At 39.2% G+C, this 27,841-nt stretch overlaps 2 protein-coding genes across 4 annotated transcripts in view; both read right to left on the reverse strand.

Moving 5' to 3' along the window:
• The window catches only part of slc38a8 (solute carrier family 38 member 8), a 39,823-nt gene extending 23,014 nt beyond the window's left edge, over positions 1 to 16,809 (reverse strand). The window contains exon 1 of one of the 3 annotated variants that reach the window (XM_062961511.1): positions 16,393 to 16,809. Coding sequence is in view for 2 of the 3 variants with exons in the window: in XM_062961510.1 (XP_062817580.1) it covers positions 10,747 to 10,831 (85 nt within the window). In the remaining variant the exon portion in view is untranslated. Of the gene's footprint in view, positions 1 to 10,746; positions 11,390 to 16,392 lie in introns of those variants that run through there. The other 2 variants (XM_062961510.1, XM_062961513.1) reach the window with 2 other exon arrangements.
• A 1,662-nt stretch (positions 16,810 to 18,471) lies between these two features.
• mbtps1 (membrane bound transcription factor peptidase, site 1) overlaps positions 18,472 to 27,841 on the reverse strand; it is a 39,714-nt gene continuing 30,344 nt past the window's right edge. The window contains exons 19-23 of the mRNA XM_062961515.1: positions 27,409 to 27,549; positions 25,107 to 25,238; positions 23,233 to 23,359; positions 21,739 to 21,869; positions 18,472 to 19,277 (exon numbers count right to left, since the gene is read on the reverse strand). Of these exons, the coding sequence (XP_062817585.1) occupies positions 19,084 to 19,277; positions 21,739 to 21,869; positions 23,233 to 23,359; positions 25,107 to 25,238; positions 27,409 to 27,549 (725 nt within the window). The 3' untranslated portion in view covers positions 18,472 to 19,083. The remainder of the gene's footprint in view (positions 19,278 to 21,738; positions 21,870 to 23,232; positions 23,360 to 25,106; positions 25,239 to 27,408; positions 27,550 to 27,841) is intronic.

A 27,841-nucleotide genomic window follows, 5' to 3' on the forward strand; every position in this document is an offset into this window, starting at 1 on the left:
TTTTATGAATGTTGATGTAAGTTTATTTATTTATTATTTATTTACAGCATTTCTATTCCGCCCTTCTCACCCCGAAGGGGACTCAGAGCGGATCACATTACACATATAGGCAAACATTCAATGCCTTTTAACATAGAACAAAGACAAACAAACATAGGCTCCGAGCGGCCTTGAACTCATGACCTCATGGTCAGAGTGATTCATTGCAATTAATTGCACTGGCTTGCTCTCCTGCCTGCGCCACAGCCCGGGCCTAATTTTTAATTTAATTTAATTTTAATTTTTAATTTTTAATCTGATTTATAGTGTATTATATAATTTTTATATGTGTGTTTATTGTAAGCCGCCCTGAGTCCCCTCTCGGGTGAGAAGGGCGGGATATAAATATTGTAATAAATAAATTATGCTCTCTGTTATAAAAATAGACTTGCAAACGTTGCAAAGGAAAGCCATCGACGTCTATTAAAGGAGATCTCAGCTGAGCAGCTCAAGCAACTTAATTCATTTTTTATTTCCCAGCCATGTGACCTTTTGATCTGGGTAAGCGGGATAAAGAGACTTTAATCAGCTGCTATAAGGAATTATGAATGGCTAATTGTGTCTGTCATCCCGGATACATCTTTGCGGCCTGAGGTGTTCCGAACCTTTCAGCCTGTCCTTCATCGCCAAGGAATGCGGCCGTAATTGGCTCGGGCGATTGAGGAATTAGCCGTTGGGCTGTGAAAGAAAGGCAAGAAAGCCAATGAGAAAGTCTCAGGATGGGCCGGTGCTCTCGGAGACCATTCCGCCCTGGCTTTCAAAGAGACGTGGTTTCTAATCTTTCATTAACGTCACGGTGGGAAGGCCCATTGGGCCCATTGGCTGGGAATGGGAGAGATTGCAAGGGCTTTTTGGTATCAAAAATGGGAGATTTGGGTGACCACTTGTGCATCAAGTAGCCTCCTTGTCACTCAGTCTCCAGTTTGAGATGGGAGATAGGAAATGAGATTTTATAACCCAGGAATAAAAACCATGTTACATAATCTATATATATAAAAGGGTAATGGCGTTTCGGCCTAGGACAAAACAACAAAACTACACATCCCAGAAACACTAAACTTGGCAGCACAACCCTTCATCCATGCCTCTACGTTCATACAACAAAAATAAAAGACAAATAAAGTCCTAATTAGAGGGAGAGGAATAATTGTTTTTATCCCATTGCTACTAGTTAGAAGGCTAAGCTCCGCCCACTTGGTCTCCTAGCAACCCACTCAGCCCAGGGGACAGGAAGAGTTAGGCCTCACTCAGGCCTCTTCCACACTGCCTATAAAATACAGATTATCTGATTTTAACTGGATTATATGGCAGTGTAGACTCAAGGCCCTTCCACACAGCTATATTACCCATTTATAATCTTATATTATCTGCTTTGAACTGAATTGTCTTGACTCCACACTGCCATATAATCCACTTCAGTGTACAGTCGGACACAACTGGACTTAATGTTGGGGGAAAACCTTTACCCTTGATCTTAACTACCACCAATTCCTCAATACTTTATTTCCCATACCACCAGACTTCGCCACATTAACGCGTGGCCGGGCACAGCTAGTCTATATATATAAAAGGGTAATGAAATTTCGGCCTAGGACAAAACAACAAAACTACACATCCCAGAAACACTAAACTTGGCAGCACAACCCCTCACCCATGCCTCTACGTTCATACAACAAAAAGCTTCAGCTACTCCAGAAAACGGCCAGGCTTTGAGACTGCAAGGCTATTCACTGCTATTCCACCTGGCCAACAAAGGATTCCCATAAGCCACAGCAACGCGTGGCCGGGCAAAGCTAGTGCTATTAATAAATTAAGCTATTGTTTGAGACTAGCCTGGAGGGGAAGCAAAGGAGAGAATTCCAAGAGAGGAATAAAACAAGCCTTTTATTGTTATCACAGCTGATAATAAGGCAAAACAGCCGTCATGCAAATAGCCGTCACAACATGTGCGTAGCAAACAAAGAATTTATATCTTAGCTTATCTAAAATTGACCAATGGCTGAGGATCTTCCTCACCTTCCACACCTACTTGGCACAAGTGATACCAATGACCTAACTTGTTTACTCTGAGCTTTCTTCTCCCTTTGGAACTTCCTGGAGAAAGGCACCAGCTCACAGGAAGCTGGGGCATATGCAGAGGCTTTTTTCTGGCTTTTGGTCCCTACACTATTCACTGAAAAACTATAGCAACAAAGTGTTGTCGAAGGCTTTCATGGCCGGAATCACTGGGTTGTTGTGAGTTTTCCAGCTGTATGACCAGGTTCCAGAAGCATTCTCTCCTGATGTTTCACCCACATATATGGCAGGCATCCTCACGTGTCAGATAGCTCTAGCATTATTCTTGTAATTCTCAGGATATTATTATTCTCAGGAACCAATGATAGTAACCATTTCCGCTCCCTTGGCAGCCACCTCTCCACAAAAGTCAATATTGACGTTCAAATACAACACCGCCTGAGCTCTGCAAGTGCAGCATTCTTCCAAATGAAGCAGAGAGTGTTTGAGGATCGGGACATCCGTAGAGATATCAAGGTGCTTGTTTATAAAGCTATTATCCTCCCAACCTTGTTATACACCTGCAAAACATGGACTGTTTACAGATGACACACTTAACTCCTGGAACGATTCCACCAGCGTTGCCTCTGAAAAATCCTGCAACTCTCTCTGGAAAATAGGCGGACAAATGTTAGCGTGTTGGAAGAAGCAAAGACCACCAACATTGAAGAGATGTTCCTACGCCATCAACTCCACTGGACTGGACTTGTTGTCCAAATGCCCAATCAGTGTCTCCCAAAGCAATTGCTATACTCCCAACTCAAGAACGGAAAACGTAATGTTGGTGGACAGGAAAAGAGATTTAAAGACGGGCTCAAAGCCAACCTTCAAAGCTGGCATAGACACTGAAGACTGGGAAGCCCTCGCCCTTGAGCGCTCTAATTGGAGGTCAGCTGTGACCAGCAGTGCTGTGGAATTCGAAGAGGCACGAATGGATGCTTAAGGGAAAAACGTGCCAAGAGGAAGGAGTGTCAAGTCAACCCTGACCGGGACCGCCTTCCACATGGAAAGAGATGCCCTCACTGTGGAAAAAATGCGGGTCAAGAACAGGGCTCTACAGTCACCTACTGCAACGTCGTGACCACCAAGGACGCAGGGAGATGTTTTTCCCTTTTTAAAGTGTAGCGTAGCTTGACTTAAAATGTATGCACTAGAGGCCTGAATGTTAGAAAACGGTAACAAGTTTATTGATGTACATATGCTTAATGGTTTCAATGTTGTTTCTCTCTTAGAGGTACACTTCTTTAACAGTTAAAATGATAACATTCGATGAAACAACTCTCAAGAGGACTATTTTTTCCTTTAAGCAGTTTAAACTTTTTTTCCTCCAACTGATGTTTCTTATTTTAACTGATCACTACAGACTTCTACTGGGATTTCCTTCCCTTTGTTACTCAAACTCTACTACTAACTTAAATAAGTCACTTGACCTAAAACGACACAGGCTACAACCTGAACTTTCCTGATTCTCAAGACCTTAGAACCAGTGTTCCCTGTGGTTCTCTGACCACAGACTGAATCTTTTTTTTTTCAAAATCCGCCCTCGTTTCTATGGCAACCCGCCTCAGGGTGCTGAATTGGCTACGATTCCTCCAAGCAATGCTAACTCAAATACTTACCTTTTTAAAACCTCTACCTACAATTAAACATAACTGTAAACCAAAATCCACACCAAGACACTACACTTGGAGGACCATCAACCTCGGGCTATGAGGGATCGCCTAAGTAACTAAGATTGTAACTATATATTGTAGACATAGGTTGATTCCTTCATTACATCTTGGATGGAAATTTCATAGTTGGACTTAAACTAGTGATTCCCGAAGTCTAGTCCTCCAAATGTTTTGGACTTCAGCTCCCAAAAGCTTCAGCTATTTTGCCAAACGACTAGGTATTCTGGGAGTTGAAGTCCAAAACAAATGGAATACCAGAGCTTGGAAAACACTGCCATGCTGTCAATGAAGCTCAACTAGAATCAACCCCTAAACGAGTATCCTTACAAGGAAATGTCTTTTCTATCTAGACATTCTCAGGTGATGGAACTGATCCAATGAGTGGTTGGTCATGCTTGCAATGTACTAGAGAAGAGAAGGAAAAGGAGGAGGAGGAGGCGGAGGGCGGCATGCATTGCTTCCAACTATGGGCAACCCTTTCAACTGCACAGCATTTGCACAATCGGGAGGGAAACCAAAGCCAATCCTCTTGAAAGAGCTCGTCTACGTACCTTATTTCTAATTGCACCGAGGCAAACTTTGGTATGCAAGATGTCAAGCCGATTAAGGATTATCTCATCAGATCTCTTTTTGCCTCCATTAAGCTATTTAACCTTTGTGGTAATCCTGGCCGAGGCAGTGACTCGGTGGGCAACCTTTGTCAGCTCCCTTGACCCCGCCGAGCCGTGCTCACCCTCACTGGAAAACGGGCTAAGAAGACCCCCAACTTCACTGGGAGGAGAACGATTCCCCAAGCAAAGAATTCATAATCACATCTATTTCGCTCTCCCATGTTGAGTCAGCTGCCTCCAAGTTGAGTACATTAACAAGAAGAATGTGCAGACTATTTGCATAGGAACACCATGCATCTATGTAGCTTTTTTGTCGAGTTCCAGGGCCAGAGAAGCAGATGGCGAAAACAGAAGAACGACCTGCCTCAGGAGCGCATGCTTGCTCCATCCATGTTTAACATCTACACAAACGACCTGCCACTGCCAGATGATGTTTATTTCTGAAATTTACCACTCTCGGCTTATACTCCACCAAATGATTCAGTAGTGCTACATTTTCCAAAAACGTACTACCGTACTATTTTCAAAGACCATGGAATGGAAAAAATATTTTAAAAATACATTCAGAAAATTGCCTAAAAACATTTTTCTCAAGGGTTGAGAAACGCTGATCAGAAAAAAAAATTATGGCCTGATTTGAACTTTCATCGTTTGGGGCTTATTTTATACAAAAGTTGCAGAAAGATTTTGCAGTTTCTGCAAAGGGGAAATAATATGCCGTTTCTTGGGTAGAAAAGGCTGTTCATTCTTCCCAAATATGTGAGAATTCTGTGCAGAATAAATTCTGATTAATTTTTTTTCGAGAGTTATGATTTTCCTTTATGAAGAAAACCCTTGTAGTGTTGAGGCTTGTGCATGTTTAAACTTTGTATATTGTACTTTATGACTGTTTTAAGTGTTTTAACGTTTTAGTTCATTGTATATCAGTGTAACGGCATCAATTGCCAATTGTAAGCTGCCCTGAGTCCCCCCGGGTGAGAAGGGCGGGGTATAAATGATTGAAATAAATAAAATAAAATAAAATAAATGTTGATAGGAAGGTAATTCCATGTCACCACTGAGACATCTGTTAGTCCAGCATCTCTTACCGGTGGACCAGAATTAATGATGCCTCATGCACACTTTGGAAGGTTCATTACATGCACAGGTAAGTAGTTCTTATACCTTTTAGGGCATGAAATGTCAAGATATTAACTGTAAATTATACTTTGTTATAAACTTAAGTTTTTTTCTCATATCAGGAGCGATTTGAGAAACTGCAAAGTCACTTCTGCTGTGAAAGAATTGGCTGTCTGCAAAGACGTTGCGCAGGAGACGCCCAAATGTTTTGATATTTTATCATCCTTGTGGGAGGCTTCTCTCATGTCCTTGATGGGGCAATAATATTAATAATAATAATAATAATAATAATAATAATAATAATAATAATAATAATTAGTATTATTATTATTATAAGCTGATAAGGAGAAGACCTGGCTGTGGCTCACGAATGGGACCCTGAAGGAGGAGACAGAAGGCCTGATCCTTGCAGCCCAGGAGCAAGACATCAGGACAAAGGCCATTCAGGCCAAGATCGAAAAATCAGCTGATGACCCAAAATGCAGACTGTGCAAGGAAGGCGACGAAACCATTGATCATATCCTCAGCTGCTGTAAGAAAATTGCACAGACAGACTACAAACAGAGGCACAACTATGTGGCCCAAATGATTCATTGGAACTTATGCCTCAAGTCCCACCTCCCAGCAGCAAAGAACTGGTGGGATCACAAACCTGCAAAAGTCTTGGAAAATGAGCACGCAAAAATACTGTGGGACTTCCGAATCCAGACTGACAAAGTTCTGGAACACAACACACCAGACATCACAGTTGTGGAAAAGAAAAAGGTTTGGATCATATATGTCGCCATCCCAGGTGACAGTCGCATTGACGAAAAACAACAGGAAAAACTCGGCCGCTATCAGGACCTCAAGAATGAACTTCAAAGACTCTGGCAGAAACCAGTACAGGTGGTCCCGGTGGTGATGGGCACACTGGGTGCCGTGCCAAAAGATCTCAGCTGGCATTTGGAAACCATAGACATTGACAAAATTACGATCTGCAGTGCAAAAGGCCACCCTACTCATGCATCATCTGAAAATACATCACACAGTCCTAGACACTTGGGAAGTGTTCGACTTGTGATTTTGTGAAACGAAATCCAGCATATCTATCTTGTTTGCGGTGTCATACAACGTCGTCGTGTCAATAATAATAATAATAATAACTTTATTTTTCTATCCCGCCTCCATCTCCCCACAGGGACTCGGGGCAGCTAACACAGGGCCAAGCCCAAAGACAAATAAAACCCAGTAAAAACAGACAGAAGGAGCATCTTCAACTAAATAAAATACATTAAAATCAGATAATACAATAGCAATACAATAACAGTAAAAACCAATTTAAAACATAGAATAATGACATAAAAAGACCACCATTTAGGAGAATGGAGTAAAAAGCTGAAGCTGACAGAGGGAGCTCATCCGTGTTGGATTCGACAACCTTCAGGTCAACAACTTAACCTTCAAGTTAGCAGTCCTGCCAGCACAAGGGTTTAAGCCACTGCACCACCGGGGTCTCCTATATACCGTATATACTCGAGTATAAACCGACCCAAATATAAGCCGAGGCACCTAATTTTACCACAAAAAAACTGGGAAAACATTGACTCCAGTATAAGCCGAGGGTGGTAAATTTCAGAAACAAAAACAGATGCCAATAAAATTACATTAATTGAGGCATCAGTAGGTTAAATTTTTTGGAATATTTACATCAAGCTCAAATTTAGGGCAAGATTGTCCAGCTCTGATAAAATCATTATTCTCATCTTCTTCAATGTAAATGTGCTTATGTATCCTTTTAATAATAATAGAGTAAAATAATACATGTCATAATAATAATAATAATAATAATAATAATAATAATAATAATAAATACAGGAAAATAATACATGTAATAATAAATAGAGTAAAATAATAAATGCAATAATAATAAGATCAGAGTGCAATAATAAATGTATTAATAATAATAATAAAAACAGAGTAAAATAAATGTAATTGTAGCAACAATAATAGAGAAAAATAATAAATGTAATAATACCAATAATAATAGAGAAAAATAATAAATGTACCATATATTCTCGAGTATAAGCTGACCCAAATATAAGTCAACCAGGACCCTCACCCGAGTATAAGCCGAGGGGGGCTTTTTCAGTCTTAAAAAAAGGGCTGAAAAACTAGGCTTATACTTGAGTATATACAGTACTTATACTAAGTTATGCTTAATATACTTTCAGGTGGATGGATGCTAAAGAAGGCAGGGTTCCTGCACCTTTAATAGTTGTGTATCCGGTAGGTGTGGCTGGCATCTCAAGTCACACCTGCCTTTGTGACACAAGTATTAAAGGTTTAGGAGCTCTGGGATTTCCATTATCCTAGCTTTAGGAAGAACGAAGGAACTACTTTACACAGCCAAAGACAGACAATAGCAGCCAAGTATTGGAGAAAACATCGGAACTTGGCAAATGATGAAATGTCTGCATTATCCACAGGTATATATTACAGATGGACTAACATATCCACAGATTCCACCATCTATGGCTTGAGAACATCTCAATATATAAGGAGAATATCCCAATACAGTAGAGTCTCACTTATCCAACATAAACGGGCCGGCAGAATGTTGGATAAGCTAATATGTTGGATAGTAAGGAGGCACTAAGGAAAAGCCTATTAAACATCAAATTAAGTTATGGTTTTACAAATTAAGCACCAAAACATCATGTTATACAACAAATTTGGCATAAAAGTAGTTCAATACACAGTAATGCTATGTAGTAATTACTGTATTTACGAATTTAGCACCAAAATATCACGATGTATTGAAAACATTGACTACAAAAATGCGTTGGATAATCCAGAACGTTGGATAAGCGAGTCTTGGATAAGTGAGACTCTACTGTATATAAGGAGAATATTCCAATATATAATGGAACTAGAGCATCCATGGATTTGGGGTTAAAAGTATTAAGAAAAATTCAATCGCCAGCCGAAACACAGCAGCATACAAGAACATAGATGTGGGTGAGGCTTCTGAGCATGCCTGCCATAGATGTGGGTGAAACGTCAGGAGAGAATACTTCTGGAACATGGCCATACAGCCCGGAAAACATACAACAACCTTGTGATCCTGGCCATGAAAGCCTTCGACAATACATACAAGAACGTGTTGCACATGTTGTTCACGCAGCAAAGCATTTTGGATTCTCCTGGCAAAGTAAGCAGCACAGAGAAGAATTTACACTTTTTTCCAAAGTGCTTGCATTGGAAACATGGGTTTTCTTCATGCCTATTGGAGCACTCAATGGCTCCAATTGCAAGAGATATCATTTATATCCAAGAAAACCTGTCTCATATTCCCCTGAAAAGAAGACTTTGCCCATGGTAACACCTTGAAGTCTCAGCGGCATTGTAACCATACGATGGTGACTCCACCATAAGATGAAAACCAAAATCAAAGGAAATATCCCTGCCTAGCTATGACTACACACCATCCCTCCCGTGGATCAAAATATTCGTCAACTTCCAGCTCATCCCCATTGAAAGTGGGCATCCAGGAAACAATCCCATTCTTCCTTCACCAAAATAAATTCTCCCAAAGACAAAACACAACATTGCAGAAGATGTAATAATAATAATAATAATAACTTTATTTTTATACCCCGCCCCATCTCCCCGAAGGGACTCGGGGCGGCTTACATGGCGCCTTGCCCGATAAAACAATCAAATATCAAAACACAGCAATAAAACAGTTATCCAATAAAAACATCAATTACAGTAAAAACAATCGTTAAAATCAACATAAAACATACAATATTAACACTGGAGACTAATTCATAGAACCCAGGCAAAGTGCAACATGTGCCGAAATGGGGAAGGTAATTTCACAGTTGAAATGGACAAAGTGCAATATAGGATTGGCTATATGTACAACACTATCATCCATCTCCGTCTTCCAACACATCCCCATTGCAAGTGGGCATCCAGGAAACAATCCCATTCTTCCTTCTCCAAAATAAATGCTTCCAAAGACAAAACACAACATTGCAGAAGATGCACAACACTATCATCCATCTCCGTCTTCCAGCTCATCCCCATTGCAAGTGGACATCCAGGAAACAATCCCATTCTTACTTCTCCAAAATAAATTCTCCCAAAGACAAAACACAACATTGCAGAAGATGCACAACACTATCATCCATCTCCGTCTTCCAGCTCATCCCCATTGCAAGTGGGCATCCGGGAAACAATCCCATTCTTACTTCTCCAAAATAAATTCTCCCAAAGACAAAACACAACATTGCAGAAGATGCACAACACTATCAGCCATCTCCGTCTTCCACCGCATCCCCATTGCAAGTGGACATCCAGGAAACAAGCCCATTCTTCCTCAACTAACTTCTCCAAAATAAATTCTCCCAAAGACAAAACACAACATTGCAGAAGATGCACAACACTATCATCCATCTCCGTCTTCCAGCTCATCCCCATTGCAAGTGGGCATCCAGGAAACAATCCCAATCTTCCTTCTCCAAAATAATTTCTCCCAAAGACAACGCACAACATTGCAAAAGATGCACAACACTATCAGCCATCTTCGTCTTCCAACACATCCCCATTGCAAGTGGGCATCCAGGAAACAATCCCATTCTTCCTCGACTAATTTCTCCAAAATAACTTCTCCCAAAGACAAAACACAACATTGCAGAAGATGCACAACACTATCATCCATCTCCGTCTTCCAGCTCATCCCCATTGCAAGTGGGCATCCGGGAAACAATCCCATTCTTACTTCTCCAAAATAAATTCTCCCAAAGACAAAACACAACATTGCAAAAGATGCACAACACTATCAGCCATCTTCGTCTTCCAACACATCCCCATTGCAAGTGGGCATCCAGGAAACAATCCCATTCTTCCTCGACTAATTTCTCCAAAATAACTTCTCCCAAAGACAAAACACAACATTGCAGAAGATGCACAACACTATCATCCATCTCCGTCTTCCAGCTCATCCCCATTGCAAGTGGACATCCAGGAAACAATCCCATTCTTCCTTCTCCAAAATAAATTCTCCCAAAGACAAAACACAACATTGCAGAAGATGCACAACACTATCATCCATCTCCATCTTCCAACACATCCCCATTGCAAGTGGGCATCCAAGAAACAATCCCAATCTTCCTTCTCCAAAATAAATTCTCCCAAAGACATAACACAACATTGCAGAAGATACACAATATCATTATAAGCCAAAAGAGAGCCAACTCTACCCATGCTGATGCCTACAAAGCTTGGAAGACGTCCTTTTCCGGCACCATTCAAGGAGAAATGGATCTTCAAGGCCGGTCCCAGCATAGAGGTATTTGGGGAAAGGGCGAAAAATGCCGAGGGGTTAATTTGAGTCGGGGGAGAGGGAGAAAGAGCTGTCTTGCTCCAATGAGAATCCGATCTCTTCCTTTCGCTTCTCCCCTCCCTCTTTTCATGTTCGGTTTGTGGACACCGAGGTCTACCTATAGTTTAACAATGACTAGCCGGATCCGGATCCCTTTGCCAGCTTAATCCCCCGAATTACTTGATCTCCATTCCTTGCAGGGCTGACACTGGGAGATGAAAGGAGAGAGAGTGTCAAGGACCGGCTCTTTCCACTCAGCTGCCTTGGAGGTTTCTGGAGAGGATGGCCTTGTTCCAAAGAAACGAGAAGCTCCGTTTGACCGTGTTATGCCTGGAACTTGGCCCATAATCTAGACCAGGGGTCCCCAAACTAAGGCCCGGGGGCCAGATGTGGCCCTCCAAGGTCATTTACCTGGCCCTTGACCTCAGTTTTATAATATAATATTTTTATATCATTTTAATAATATAATATATTGTATATACATATAATATTGATAATAATATTATAATGTTATACAATATAATACTAATAACAATACCATATAATATTAATTATACATTATATATTACATATAATATTACAGTATGGTGGTATAGTTCAATATAGTAATACATAATGCTAATATTATGCTATGCTAATAATATACTATATTGTATGTACATACAGCTTCTCTGAGTCCCCTTTGGGGTGAGAAGGGCGGGATATAAATGTAATAAATAAATGTAGTAAATGAATAAATAAATAATTTTAGACTTACACTCGCCCAAAGTCTGAAATGACTTGAAGACACACAACAACAACAACAATCTTAATTCACTTGACTATCTCATTGGCCAGAAGCAGGCCCACACTTCCCATTGAAATCCTGATAGGTTTATGTTGGTTACAATTGTTTTCATTTTTAAACATTTTATTGTTCTTTCATTGTTGTTGTTTTGCACTACAAATAAGACATGTGCAGTGTGCAGAGGAATTTGTTCGGTTTTTTTTCCAAATGATAATTCGGCCCCTCCACAGTCCGAAGGATTGTGGACCGGCCCTCTGCTTTAAATGTTTGAGGACCCCTGATCTAGACAGAGTTCTGTTTTAACCTTTGCATGTAAATAGTGCCAGCATTGGAACATTTATCTCTTAATCCTTGGACCATAGCGGGTCACAATAAAAAACAGGATTGGCACAAAAAGAATGCACAACTAAACTTAATAAAATTAGATCGGGTTTAACATGCAAACATACCGTATATACTCGTGTATAAGCCGACCCGAATATAAGCTGAGGCACCTAATTTTATCACAAAAAAACCTGGGAAAACATTGACTCCAGGGTAAGCCGAGGTGGTAAATTTCGGAAATAAAAATAGATACCAATAAAATTACATTAATTGACGCATCAGGAGGTGAAATGTTTTTGAATACAGTATTTACATCAAGCTCTAATTTAAGATAAGACTGTCCAACTCTGATCAAATCATTATTCTCATCTTCTTCCATGTAAATGTGCTTATGTATCCTTTTAATAATCATAGAGTAAAATAATACATGTAAAATAATAATAAATACAGGAAAATAATACAAGTAATAATAAATAGAGTAAAATAATAAGTGCAATAATAAGAATAAGATCAGAGTGAAATAATAAATGTATTAATAATAATAAAAATAGAGTAAAATAAAGGCAATAGTAGCAACAATAATAGAGAAAAATAATAAATGTAATAATACCAATAATAATAGAGAAAAATAATAAATATAATACCAATAATAATAGAGAAAAATAATAAATGTAATAATACCAATAATAATAGAGAAAAATAAGCGGCTGAGGAGGAAAAGGAAGGGGCCTGAGGCTGTTAGGAATGGTGGGAGTTGAAGTCCAAAACACCTGGAGGGCCCAAGTTTGCCCTTGTCTGATCAAGGACCATTGAATATTTAACCTGGAAAATAAAACATCAATTGTGCTATCAGGTTTTAAAGTGTGTATACATTTTTTTGGGACACCCTGTGTAGTCCTTTTCAAACACAAAGCAACCTTCACTTATCCTGCAATGTTAGCGATGAGATAAGAACTCTGTGACACAACCGCCAAAGAGAAAACCCAATGCCATTCTAGGCTGCATAGGAGAGGGGGGAAAAGGAAATAATCGTGTCCGCCAGTTTGCTTTGGACTCACATCACCTGGAACACTGTGTCCGGTTCCAAGAACGTGTCCTGAGAAGTGTGATCACGACAGTCAAAGGTCTGCAAACCCTGAGCCCGTCTAAGGAGCGGCATATGTTTAGTTTAGTTTAGAATAGGAAATGAAGAAGCGACATGAAAGCCATGTTAGTTGTCTATTCCTGCATTTAAGAGGCTGGACTAGATGACCTTTGGAGCCCCTCCCAACTCTACAATTCTCTAATCTGCGTCAGAAATCTCTCATATGTTTTTCAGGTCTCTTTGCCAAAATAAATTCCACATACATTTTCTTACATTTAACGTAAACTTTCCCTTGATTCTGTTTTAACTTTATGTAAACTGCCTTGAGTCTCTGCAGAAAAGGGTGGCATACCGGTACTACTACTACTATTATTATTATTATTATTATATTATTATTATTATTGACACAATGATGTTGTATGACACAGCAAACAAGATAGACATGCTGGATTTCGTTTCACAAAACCACAAGTCGAACACTTCCCAAGTGTCTAGGACTGTGTGATGTATTTTCGGATGATGCGTGCAGATCCCAGTAAGGTGGCCTTTTGCAGTTGGCAGATCGTAATTTTGTCAATGTCTATTGTTTCCAAATGCCGGCTGAGATCTTTTGGCACGGCACCCAATGTGCCCATCACCACCGGGACCACCTGCACTGGTTTCTGCCAGAGTCTTTGAAGTTCAATCTTGAGGTCCTGATAGCGGCTGAGTTTTTCCTGTTGCTTTTCATCAATGCGACTGTCACCTGGGATGGCGACATCAATTATCCAAACCTTGTTCTTTTCCACAACTGTGATATCTGGTGTGTTGTGTTCCAGAACTTTGTCAGTCTGGATTCGGAAGTCCCACAGTATCTTTGCGTGTTCATTTTCCACGACCTTTGCTGGTTTGTGATCCCACCAGTTCTTTGCTGCTGGGAGGTTGTACTTGAGGCATAAGTTCCAATGGATCATTTGGGCCACACAGTTATGCCTCTGTTTGTAGTCTGTCTGTGCGATTTTCTTACAGCAGCTGAGGATATGATCAATGGTTTCGTCGGTTTCCTTGCACAGTCTGCATTTTGGGTCATCAGCTGATTTTTCGATCTTGGCCTGAATTGCCTTTGTTCTGATGGCTTGCTCCTGGGCTGCAAGGATCAGGCCTTCTGTCTCCTTCTTCAGGGTCCCATTTGTGAGCCACAGCCAGGTCTTCTCTTTATCAGCTTTTCCTTCAATTTTGTCAAGGAACTTTCCATGCAATGTTTTGTTGTGCCAGCTGTCAGCTCTAGTTTGTAGTGTGGCTTTCTTGTACTGGTTTTTTGTCTGCTGTGCTTTGAGGAGTTTCTGATTTTTGACTTCAATCAAAGCAGGTTCTTCACTTTGCTTGACATATTCTCCCAGGGCATGTTCTTCTTCTTTGACTGCTTGCTTTACTTGTAAGAGTCCTCTGCCCCCTGATCTTCTAGGCAGATATAGCCGGTCAACATCACTGCGAGGGTGCAGTGAATGATGAATGGTCATGAGTTTTCTTGTTTTTCTGTCCAAATTGTCCAGTTCTGCCTGTGTCCAGTTTATAATGCCAGCAGTATATCTTCTGACAGGTATGGCCCAGGTGTTTGTGGCCTTGGTGGTGTTGCCTCCATTGAGCTTGCTTTTGAGAATTTTTCTGACCCTTTGTGTGTATTCTTTGCTGACCACAGTTTTCACATGTTCATGCTTGATGTTGTCCAGCTGTAATATGCCCAGATATTTATAGGCCTCTGGCTGGTGACACTTTATTGTTTGGCCATTGGGCATATTTATGCCCTCACTTTCAATGATTTTTCCCTTCTTCAATGCCACTGTCGAACATTTGTCCAAACCAAACTCCACGTTGATATCAGTGCTAAAAATTCAGACAGTGTTAGTCCGAATTTTTATTATTATATGTTGTATTATTATTATTATTATTATTATTATTATTATTATTATTATTATTATTATGTTGTTGTTGTTGTTGTCGTCGTCGTCGTCGTTGTCACTGGGTTGCTGTGAGTTTTCCATGCTGTATGGCCCTGTTCCAGAAGCATTCTCACCTAACGTTTCGCCCACATCTATGGCAGGCATTCTCAGCGGTTGTGATGATATCGAGCTAACCGAAATCTAGCTCAATATCAGTGAGGTCTGTTGGAAATGAGGTTATTTGGGTTTATATATCTATGAAATGTCCAGGGTGGGACAAACAACTCTTGTCTCTTTAAGGCAAGTGTGAATGTTGCAATTGGCCACCTTGATTAGCATTGAATGATCTTGCAACTTCAAAGCCTGGCTGCTTCCTGACTGGGGGAATCCTTTGTTGGGAGGTGTTAGCTGGCCCTGATTGTTTCCTGTCCGGAATTCCCGTCTTCTGAGTGTTGTTCTTTATTTACTGTCCTGATTTTAGAGAGTTTTTAAAAATACTGGTAGCCGAATTTTGTTCATTTTCATTGTTTCCTCCTTTCGGTTGAAATTGTCCACATGCTTGTGGATCCCAATGGCTGGACTTCAACCAACTGGACACAGCATATTATTTGAGAACACAGAAATGCTAGACCACTCTAACAACCACCATTTTAGGCTACACAGAGAAGCCACAGATGTGGGCAAAATGTCAGGAGAGAATGCTTCTAGAACATGGCCAGACAGGCTGGAAAACTCCCAACAACCCAGAGGGAGAAAGCCATAAGGGAAGAAGGCCTTTCCAACCTCAATTCATTATCTTAAAAAAAAAAATTTCAGTCTCACCTCCAACTTGCAATAATTATCCCATAAATAGTTCCAAATAGCCATAAAACAATTCAGTAAATAATAACAAAGAATACTTTGCAGCAAAAACACAAGAGTTGCACAGCAACTAAACCCAAACAAACATACATACCAACCTACACATGTATAATATGTGTTAATACATATAATGTTAGATGGCACCTCAACTGTAATATATATAATCCTGGTTAGATTTAATTGTTTTAATGTTTGCTTATTTGTATGTCTGCATATTTGTATATTGGCATATTTGTATAAATTGTATGCTGATGCTTTTATTTTAAACCGCTTTGAATCTCCTGCAGGAGAAATAAAGTAGGGTATAAATAAATATAATAACACGTCTATAACATTGGGTCCTAAAATGAAGTTCATTTATTGTTGTTCTAGGAGAGGAAAGTTTTAATATTGCATCAAATGCTAATTACCCTCAGAAATATGGCTTCATATATTACAAGAATGCTTTGCTTTCCCATGCAGAAATTTAAAATTAACTTGCTCCTTTGCTTTGAGAAAAACTCCAGAGAGTGACCAAAGGTCATGTTAAAGAACCACAGAAGTGCTTACCTTTAGAATATAATTCCTCTTGATATCTGGTGTTTTTATTCCAAGGAAAAAAGAATTATTTTGCAAGCAATGTGCCTTTTCCCCTTCCTTGCAGGAGTCTTGAAAGGGTAAACTGCATCAGGTGTGGCTTTTGAGAGCAGTTAAAGGGAAAGGCTCCCTTTCCTTGAGCATTCCTCATTATCTTCCTAATTATCACTCTTTGGGGGATTTCAATTAACGAAGGCAATGCAATGCAATCCTGGGTCATTGCGTCTTACGTGTGGTATGAGAGGCCGATACTGCCAATCTTGAGTCATGCTCACGGAGAGGCAGAAATCAAAGCAATCTTTTGCATTTTTGTGATAAAACAAGCAGTTGCTATCTCTTGCTGTGAATTGAAAAGGTCTTTTTTAAAGCTCCAATCTCATCATAGGAAAGGCTGAAATGTGTGCCCTCCATCACCACTTTTTGGCTGGGTTTTTTTTTAAATCTTAAAGCATGTGCCAAGCAGAAATTTGGCACAAACCGGCCGTTCCCAGGACACAGAGGCAGCACTGAGAACGCTTGGGCAGCTGAATTCCTGAATCTCTCTAAGCAGCTGATTCGAAACACAGAAATCACGCCAAGAAATTCACAGGTAAAAAAAAGGAAAAAGTGGAAAACTTTCAGCGCTTGGCAACTTTTCCGACATTCAATCCGATTAGCTACAAAGCAGAAACTCTACCCAAGGACAATTGATTTCTCTGGCCAACGGGAAATATTTCAGCCTAAAACTTTGAAAGCAGAGACATTACAGTAGAGTCTCGCTTATCCAATATAAATGGGCCGGCAGAACGTTGGATAAGCGAATATGTTGGATAATGAGGAGAGATTAAGAAAAAGCCTATTAAACATCAAAATAGGTTATGATTTTACAAATTAAGCACCAAAACATCATGTTATACAACAAATTTGACAGAAAAAGTAGTTTGTTACACATTAATGCTATGTAGTAATTACTGTATTTATGAATTTAGCACCAAAATATCACAATGCATTGAAAACATTGACTACAAAAATGAATTGGATAATCCAGAAATTTGGATAATCCAGAACATTGGATAAGTGAGCGTTAGAGAAGTGACTTTTGCTTTAATGCCTGGAAATACAAGTGTCAAGTCAGTGTCTTATTGGTGTTTGAAGACATGTATGCATACCTAAATAGATGTTTTTGCTTTACATGGAATGGCAGCATTCAATTCAAAAGCAACGTTATAAATATGGTGCCGCTGCACATTGAGCAGAGATGTACACGTGCATTTCGCAGTACAATCTTGCCATTCATTTATGGGGCAAAATTGCTGCCACTGAGTTTTGGAAACATAAACTTACCTTCCATTTCCCTGAAGTATAGTGTCGGCATCAATTTTAAAATAAAGTAGAGTCTCACTTATCCAAGAATCGTTTATCCAAGCTTCTGGATTATCCAAGCCATTTTTGTAGTCAATGTTTTCAATATATCGTGATATTTTGGTGTTAAATTCGTAAATACAGTAATTACAACATAACATTACTGCGTATTGAACTACTTTTTGTCAAATTTGTTGTATAACATGATGTTTTGGCGTTTAATTTGTAAACTCATAACCTAATTTGATGTTTATCAGGCTTTTCCTTAATCCCTCCTTATTATCCAAGATATTCGCTTATCCAAGGTTCTGCTGTCCCGTTTAGTTTGGATAAGTGAGACTCTACTATATTTGCATCTATTTCACAGATTCAATATGCCTGCTAAGATCTCTCTTCTGTTTGCTAATTATAATACTTTAGAAAATATATTTTCCCATTTGCTCTCTATACCCTCTGGCTGAGAGCAATATGTCACATACTTAATGTACTTTGTTGTCTTTCTGTACTATACCTAATACAGCTGCCTCTCTGGAAAGTGCTCCTTCCTAGAGTATTTAATGTAGTCAAAAAGTGAACTCATCCTGGTATTCATAAATGAAATCATTTGCAAAGCTCTGAAAGATAATTTCGCAGAATTGCTACTCCGCTGCTTCAAGCTTTTGTATTCCTCAGGACTTTGGAGAGGGAAGAATGTAAACAAAACCCGATGGGTGCATGCTTGTCTCAGCTTCAATATAGGTAACATATTTATTGAATTTTTTTCTCCACCAACAATGGTGAAATCATGCTGAAAAAATTACAAAAAAACATCATGGTAAGTTGCTTTATAAAAATAAATGGAAGGATTACACCGACATGATTTCTTTTTCTGGATCCCTCAAAGTGTCAGTTTTTCTCTCGTCCTCTTCAAAAGACGCAGCCTTAGAAAATAACAGCATTCCCTTCAGAAAGAAACAGTTCTGCGATCTCCTCTCAGTCTTTTCTAAAATAAATATAGAAAATAGCCCCTAATGAAAGGTTTTGGTCAGTTTAAAATTAAAAAACAGCTACCTTTCCCTCCCTTTCTGGGAGAAAGAGCAAACAATCCATTGTTTTTATTTTAAAAAATATAGTGCTTGAGAGCCTTTGGTGAGTTCAGCTACTGGGAAAACAAAAACTGTTGTCCTTATTTGGAGATGCATGATTCACTGAGTTAATTTGTTGTCCGAAAACAAAAGGAAGAAGTTGTGTGCGGGAGTCACCAAACGCCAGCCGCAGCCAGTCTTCATTAGCAGTCAATGTGAAGCAGTCAACAAAAGAAGTCCATGACTTTGGCAACGGCGGTCAAACGGACGGCGTCTTTGGTGGGTGGCTCTGTTGGATGATCTGGGGCCGTTTGACCCGGGGTTTGCGCCTCTTCGGCCGGCTCTTTGATTTGATCTGCACCACAAAGAAGGCCAGGACCACCATGGCGCCGAGGAAGGCAAAGACAGGGATGGTCCCCCCCACGTCCTGGTTGTAGCGTCCAGGCATAATCCCTGCATTGGGAAAAGGGGACAAGAAAGAGACACGACCAGGCCATGAAAAGAAGAGAAGCAGGTGAAACCCCCCGGATAGAATAATTAGAAGGAAATTAGAAACAGACAAAGGAATGATTGGGCTATGGTATGATGTACTAATTACCTTAACTTATAATACGAAAGAAACGCTTACAGAGATCTGGAAACAGGAAAAAAAACTTTACTGAGAAACTAATTGGGTCATGGATCAATAATATTCATAAAATTAATCATATAAGGATCAAAGAAACACAAAGGAAAATAATCACAAAATGGTATAGAACCCCCTACAATTGGCTCATATAACGGGAAGTACCTCGGAACAAATGTTGGCATAAATGTGGGGGAATAGGTTCATTCTCCCACATGTGGTGGGACTGTAGAAAAATTCAAATCTTTTATAGCAAAATAAGAAAAGAAATGGAAGAAATAATAGGGAAAGAATTAATATGGGACAAAGCCAGATTTATGTCCCTCACAATAAAGGTAAGGGAAGATAACAATAATTGGACCGAGATTCTGAAATATATGACAGCTGCAATACAAGCCACAATAGCCCGAGGATGGAGGGATGAGACAAAATGGAACGTAGAAATTTGGTGGTCTTATATATATCAGAATATATAATCAATGATTTCATTAATCAAAGGAAAAGAAAATATACAAATTGATGAACCTGACTGGTTCAGGAAATGGTCAGTCCTAATTAACAAAATAGATGGAGACGAAAGATACACCACCTTGAACCAGGCGTTCCACACAGTTAAAATGATACAATGATAATATATTGAATTGCTGTTCCAGGGGGGAGGGGGAACGGGGGAGGGGAGGGGGGTGGATGTTACATTCCAAAGGATCGTTTAAAATGTCATTTAAGCATCACTTACTTTTGGTATTATGTATATTGAAATAAGACATGCATCGCTAAAATTTTGTTAATTGTTGGAATGTAATAAAAATTTATTAAAAAAAAAAAAAGGAAGAGACACGAGCTGAAGAGGCAAACACAGAACTACGCAGAAAGCAAGGTTAACAGCTGGTTGTGGAAACTTTGATCTATTTCAGGAATAGGGCAAACTTCGGCCCTCCAGGAGTTTTGGACTTCAACTCTCACAATTCCTAACAGCCGTTAGGCTGTTAGGAATTGTGGGAGTTGAAGTCCAAAACTCCTGGAGGGCCGAAGTTTGCCCATGCCTGTTTTAAAATGACAGGTAGTAATAACATGGGGTTGAAAAGACTACAAAAATGCGAAAACTGGAATTGGCTTTTACGATCAGGTTAAATCTAACTTTATTGCATGTTTAATTCAGGATTATATGCAGGAGAGTTACATTTATAATTTATTTATTAACTGTATTAACATTCCGTCCTTCTCACACTGAAGGGGACTCAGGGCGGATCACAGAACACACATACGCGGCAAACATTCAATGCCGTTTATACACAGACAAGACAGACACTTGAACATAGATAGAGGCATATAGGCTTTGGCTTCATGGAGGCTTGTGTTCTGTTCGGGGCGGGGGGGGGGGGGGGCTGTCATTCCATTTCCCTGCCAAAGAGCTTTATTTGTAACTTCCTCCTTTTGATCTAATCTAAATTGATAGTTTATACAAAATGGATAAAAAATGGTGAAGCCAATGTAAATATTGTACAAAAAAACTATGCTCATGGTTAAAGATATAGAGGAAATATGTGATCTGGGTGGGGTGGTTGAGAGGGTTTTAACATTTTAAAATTAATTTTTAAAAATTGCAAAAAAAAAACCCACACAGACCTACCTATAAATCGAAAACTATCAATAGATACAAAAATTAGTTCTAAAAGTAGATTTCTCGCTTCTCATTGGTCAATTTCTCTATAAATTTAACTTTTTAACCTTCCATTTTATATCTAGCAAACTGTTTACTTTTGTTTGTTTCAACATTTCCCAATATTTTATGTCTCAAACCCCGTCTTTCCCTTTCTCTCAGATGTATATTGATAAAATGGGTTTTCTTCTGAGAATGTGTATCCAGTGACCTATGCTTTCAACAGCATTGTTCATTCATCCATTTCTGTTATTTCCCTACATCTTGACCAACCAACTCGCCATTTTGTGAGGCTTCCATGAGAGACAAAACATGGCCCAAAGCTTGTCTATTTCTGAACTAAACTATGCAGAAAGCAGTAATGGAAAGCTTCAAAGTCCTAGACCATTCTTTAATACATAAGAAGTAAGGAAGTGCCATTGCCAGGCTATTTACAAATTCAAGCAAGTGTGCTGCTATAAAAAAAAACACCCTCAAGCATAACACAAACCAGAAGAGTGGACCAGGAGCCAGAAATAGACTGTTCCAAAGTCAATGGGTTTCTTCTATAAAGTTCTGTCTGTTTATATGTAATTTAAGGCACAACACTGTACTCCATGTAAGAGGACTACCATCATTCTGGTACCTACCTCCTGGAATATCCCATGCTCCACTTTCTCCCGGCGACAAAGGTCTTACTTGCGGTCGACTCTGGCGGAAACTCGGTAATGCCACTTTATCCAGGTCAATCGACAATAACTTTTGATGTTTCCAAAGGTTGCTGGAAATTAAAGGAATTAAAGCATTGAAGACTATTTGTACAACTGCTCTCAAGTCAAAGTATGAAAAAAATTATCACCAAAGCAAGCGCCATATCCCAGGATTCCTTTCTCTCTCCATTGGTTTGGAATTTGCATGACCCCGCCACTGCCTCTCCCTTAACCCTTTCCATTCTTTTCTATGGCACACAGCAACTGAACATACTAGAGAGAGAAGTTTGGGGAGAATTCACCATGATTTATAGGAGTTGTAGGGACTGGGATGTATAGTCCACCTGCAATCTAAGAGCACTCTGAACCCCACCAACGATGGACCTGGAACTGGCTTAGCACACAGATCCAACACTTTCAACTTTGCATACTGGTGGGGTTTGGAGGTGATTGACTTTGACATCCAGGAGTTATCATTCACCCGTATTCAGAGAACTGAACCCATCTGATGACGGATCTGGACCAAACACAAATTCAACACAGCCAACTGGGAATACTGGTGGACTTTGGGGGTGATTGACCATTAACTCTGGGAGTTATAGTTCACCTGTATTCCATGAGCCCTCTGAACCCCACCAATGATGAATCTGGACCAAACTTGGCAATAACTCTGGTATTACTGGTTACCCAATCTAGTAACAGTAATAATATTGGCATTGCTCTTAAACATGAGGGAGGTCAGGCAGATCCAGCCTTTTCTGATTAGAGTGGCAAGAGAAAGTTTCAGAAAAGCCTCTTTATACTAACAGGTCAGAATGAAAGCTCTCTAACCATCATTAAAGCTTCGGATCAGGATTGTTTGCTGATCTGAAAGCAACTTGTTCTTGCTGGCACTGGGTCATTTTTGCCTCCGCATAATTTCCCCAAATACAAGATGGGCACGTAGACCCTCAGATATTATAACTTCTGTGGCATTCCATAAATAGCATCAGAAATCTAGGTCTTGTGAAATATTATCTTTTCATGTTTAAGTCTGCAACAGTAAGAGTAATGAAGTTTCCAAAAGTTAAATAAAGCAGCAAGACTGGATCCTCAAGAGTCTTGTGGATATATATATATATGTGTGTGTGTGTGTGTGTGTGTGTGTGTGTGTGTGTGTCCCCACAGGATGCAAATAAAAGAGCTTAGAGAGCTTTTGATTTTCGTTTTTACCCAGGGAAATTAAATTAATTGCTACTTATCTACGAAACTGCCTGTGAGCCCCAAAAATATGTAATGAATTCCATATGAAAGACATTCTGAAAAAACATCATCTATCATTATTTGTTAAATCCTTTTCTAAAATTCTTAGAGGGTCCCAAGCGAATTCATGCACCACTGTTATTTGAGCAATATCTTCCTGAGATACTTGGCAAAATTTTAAAAAATGACAACCTGGGCGCAGTTTCATTCAGAGGCTGTGGTTTTGCCCAGGACAAATGAGGACACGCCGGAAGGGAGCGGGGTTTGGGATCACGAAGGTGAGCTTCGAGGACCTTGGAGTATCGATGAAGATGGTTACCTGCCATTTCACAACAGAAACAAAGAAAGAAAAATTGGGGGTGGGGGGAAGAACCAATTAAACCAGATAGCACATTCTTACCTATCACTCGTGGCCTTTGTTAAAGCAAAACTGCAAAGGCTTTTGCCTCCTTCCCCCAGATTTCCCAATAGATATACTGGCTATTAAATCAGTAACACATGCCCATTCTGCAAAATCCAGACTTCACATTTCAAGATCCTGGAAACACAACTAGTTGAGGGTGTCATGGATAAATATGATGTATGCTTTTTGAATGGAATTGTATGAAAGAAGTACGAATAGGGCCAAATTGGGTTTTTAATACTGTATCCTGCTTGTTGATTTTAATGATTGTTTTTATTGATGTTTATTGAAAACACAATTCTAAAATATTGAGGCCTAGAAAATAACTACACTCAGGAACTGTAATGAAAAGTTGCTGATGAGAACCGTGACAATGATTAACTGTTGACATTGCTGACTGATGAAGTTTGGGTGAAAAACAACGTGTTTACATTATCAGAGAAAATGGCTCTAAGTTAAGGAAATGTTTAAAAGGTTCCTTACGTTAAGAAAGATGTCAATACAAGGCTCCTAACGTTCACCAACACCAATTAAAAAGAGTCAACATCGAACATCTGCCAGGAAGCTGAGATGGAATCAACATGTTTCAGGCTGGAAAAACATCTATCATTCATTTATAACTCTGGAACAGCATCAGCAAGAAATCTTGCTGTATAAGAGACCTTATTACAATCCAAAATTGTGGCAAACCGGAGGAGTCTGGCCCACCTGCCAAGCTCTGCTCCTTGGGAAGGAGAGAGATGGTGTATTTGAAAGGTGACAGACAGTAGTGCTTTTCACCTGCCATGCTCTATTGAAAAAAATGGTGTACCTTTGGGAGTGGTAAATCTGCAATGGAACTCAGGCAATGGTCACTTGCTTTCTTTTCTCAACAGAAGAGAAAAGAGCAAGATTTTGGAGTCATGATACGTTTGCAGGGAGTGTCAGATCTCCTATGGGAAAGCAGGATTCCAATCTTTGGCATTGTTCTTAGGGAAAGAGGATGCATTTTGGAAGTTATCCTTTCTTTGAGGGGTTTTGTAGTTCTGGGCTGTATGGCCATGTTCTAGCAGCATTTTTTCCTGACATTTCACTACTTCCAGGCAGATGCCATCAGTGTGGACTATGTAATCTTGTAGTAGTAGTAGTAGTAGTAATAATAATAAAAACTTTATTTATATTCTGCCCTATCTCCCCGGAGGGACTCAGGGCGGATACCAAACATAGATGGCAAACATTCATTGCCAGAACACAACAAAAATACACCCATAATAAGGAAAATTAACAATTGAAAATTGAAATTAATCACATGCTAGTGGAGGAATCCCACACAAACACTTACAAATCAAGCTTGCTAATTGCACCCTTCATACTTGGTTTACAGACATTGCTTCTTTCTCTCACCCTGGAAGTTCCACAGATATATATATATACTCCACTTGCTTGACTGCCATCAGATCCTCTACAGATGCCAGTCGTAGATGCAGGTGAAACGTCAGGAGAAAATGCTGCTAGAACACAGCCATACACCCAGTGCTAGAACACCCCAGTGATTCTGGCCGTGAAAGCCTTCAACAATACATTATCAGTCTTTTTCTCACTTATGTGAGAAACTCATCTAATGGAGGTCATTCCCACCACCTCACCATCTATGGCCACAATTATAATATTGAATTAAAATCACCTTCCATTCGCTCCGGAAGAGTATAGCCTGCCCCCGTCGGAGGCCGTTGTCTGTTTTCCGAATGGCTGAGACTCGGAGGCATCACGCCGTAGGATGTGTATTGAAGGAGAGCATCAAGCAGCCAAAAGCAATCTAAGGATTTAGGCCAGAAGGATTTTTAAATGCTTTGGGTATTATTATATACGGCTGCATTCACAAATAAACAAGTCAAATATGAACATAACCTCTGTTTCTTGAACTAGGCTTCTGCTGTAGCATTATTCTCTTCAGGCCATTTAAAACACAGTTCAAAGACATTTTCTTCCCATTCCCAGACAGCCTGGTTCTGTGGGGTGGGAATGGGAGTTAATCTTCATAATCCCAATGTCACCGAAAGACTCACCTTTGATTTTCTGCACAGAGGTCAGACACATTTTTAGGATTTATAAATCATATATGTGAGGAATTTTAAACACAGCTAAGCCCACTGATGTCACAGCAGGTGGAGGCAACATGTCCATTTTGTACCATGAAAGCCAATCTGATGAAACATTCAAAGCTATCCTATTTGACTGTTACTTTTTTTAAAGCAAAACTGCAGCAGTATTCTCAAGAGGCAAAAGACATCTTGATCTCTACACTAGTTAGAATGTGTCCATCTCAGTATCTACTTATGAGTCATATGAGCCAATTAAATAATTTATATTTGAGTAGTTACATTGAACTTAAATTGCATATTGCCAAAACCTCAGTGCAAGTAGCTTTTTGAAGATATCAAAAGCAAGTTATAGTTACAGAAATATTTCAGTTAATCCTCTGACAAAAAAGAAACTTTGCACAATGTATTTTATGGGAGCTCAGCACAGTCTTCCCCTCCTATTTGTTGTCTTCTATTTAGCTGGAACATTTTATATTATTATTATTATTATTATTATTATTATTATTATTATTATTATTATTATTATTTGCAACACTGGCATTGGGAAGATGATAAAGGCTAGAGAGAGACTTCCAGTGCTAGGTTACAGCTGGGTATCTTGAGTAATAATGATAATAATAATAATAATAATAATAATAATAATAATAATAATAACAGTAGCAATAAATATATTATCTGCCTCTCCTTGCAATACAACTTGACCTAGGAAAGAATGGAATTCTACATGTTGAAAAAATATTGATCTATATTTTCCCAACAAAATGGAAATTAGTGAAAAATAGAAGCTTTTGACGTTAAAAAAAACTTATCTCAGGATGCAATTTGGAACAAACTTTCAAGCATTATTGACAGTATTTCATGCAGCCAGTTATATGGTAGAACAATACATAGTGCATAGTGTGGACAGATTAAACAAATTGTGTTATTTGTTATCTAAGTACAAGTTATCTAAATACAGAGAAGGATGCCACAACCACTACATCTCCACAAGAAAATAGTTTCTTTTGGCGAAGGGATTACTAAAATCAGTAAGATCACAAATCTTCAAGGTCCAGCTGCGCGCTGGCATTATGACTGAGGTATGGTTTCACATAAATACACAGCAATCGGTCAGCCTACAATTGCGTCATGCATGTCCAAATTACAACTGTGGCAAAAACTGAATTATAGCCTACACCAACTTAACAAGGAGCGAAAACACACAAATGACAAAGCCATGGGATGTAGTTAAAGGAAAATAGTCTTTATAGAGGTTTTATAACCACAGGACTAGAGAAAGTTATTAGGAAATGCACTGAAACAAATATTAAAATGGATTTTTCCAGCAGCCATATGAAATGTTCTCTTTATCGCATTTGTGCTCAAAGAGAAGAAAGGCTGAACAATTAAGGAAGATAAATCCAGAAAGATCACCAGAGATAAAATGTTACTCTTTAAAGCTTCAGAAGTCATGTTGTAGGTGCATTCATTCCTTTTAACTACAGTTCCAGCATGGTTACTTTGCAAAACAAGAATTTATTTTTCATTTCAAATAACATTATGTAACAAAATTTGAAAAACAAATCTCTTCCTGGTTTGAAAGTGTTACTTCTTGTTTAATTGTGGAGTACTTACTTTGAAAGTAGTTGTCATACTCCAGAAACTTTGTTTTTGTGGATGAGGGTAGTACTATTATTTTCTTCAATCTAGGCACTGTTTGTAATTTTCCTTAATGAAAATATGCCATTTTTAACCTTTGTGCAGACCATAAAAACAAAGGTTTTGCGATTTAATAAACGTTTCCCATGTTTTTATGATATACCAATTAGGAAACAACATTTATACTCAGGAACAAAAATCATGTTGTATAGTGTGATGAGGTTTTGCTTTGCACAGTGCACACACCTTTTTGCCTGTGACTGTCATCCAAGCAGTTTGAGTCGCCATACAAAACTATTCTGCCTCCTCCTTCCGAAGGAACTTGGAAAAGGCCCAAAATGGGGACGTTTTCAATTATTGCCGTTTCCTGCTTCAAAACTTCAAGACCTACAAGAAAAGAAAAGGAGGAAATAGGTTGTATATCAACATGCCAATAATACTGTGCAATGGGAAGTTTCTGCAGGATTAACACTATCTCCTTTTGGACTTGTATCCTTCCCACTCCTTCTCTGATCCTAAAAAAAGGAATCCAAAGCATCTGCTTCCCTTTAAAACTGTGTGTGTGTGAATGAAAATTGAGTGCAAAAAGAAGGGTGACTTCTGTCACTTTGGAAAGCCCCAGAACTCCCAAAGCACCCTATTATTATTATTATTATTATTATTATTATTATTATTATTA

Source organism: Anolis carolinensis, unplaced genomic scaffold (genome assembly GCF_035594765.1).
Source record: "Anolis carolinensis isolate JA03-04 unplaced genomic scaffold, rAnoCar3.1.pri scaffold_9, whole genome shotgun sequence".
NCBI lineage: Eukaryota > Metazoa > Chordata > Lepidosauria > Squamata > Dactyloidae > Anolis > Anolis carolinensis.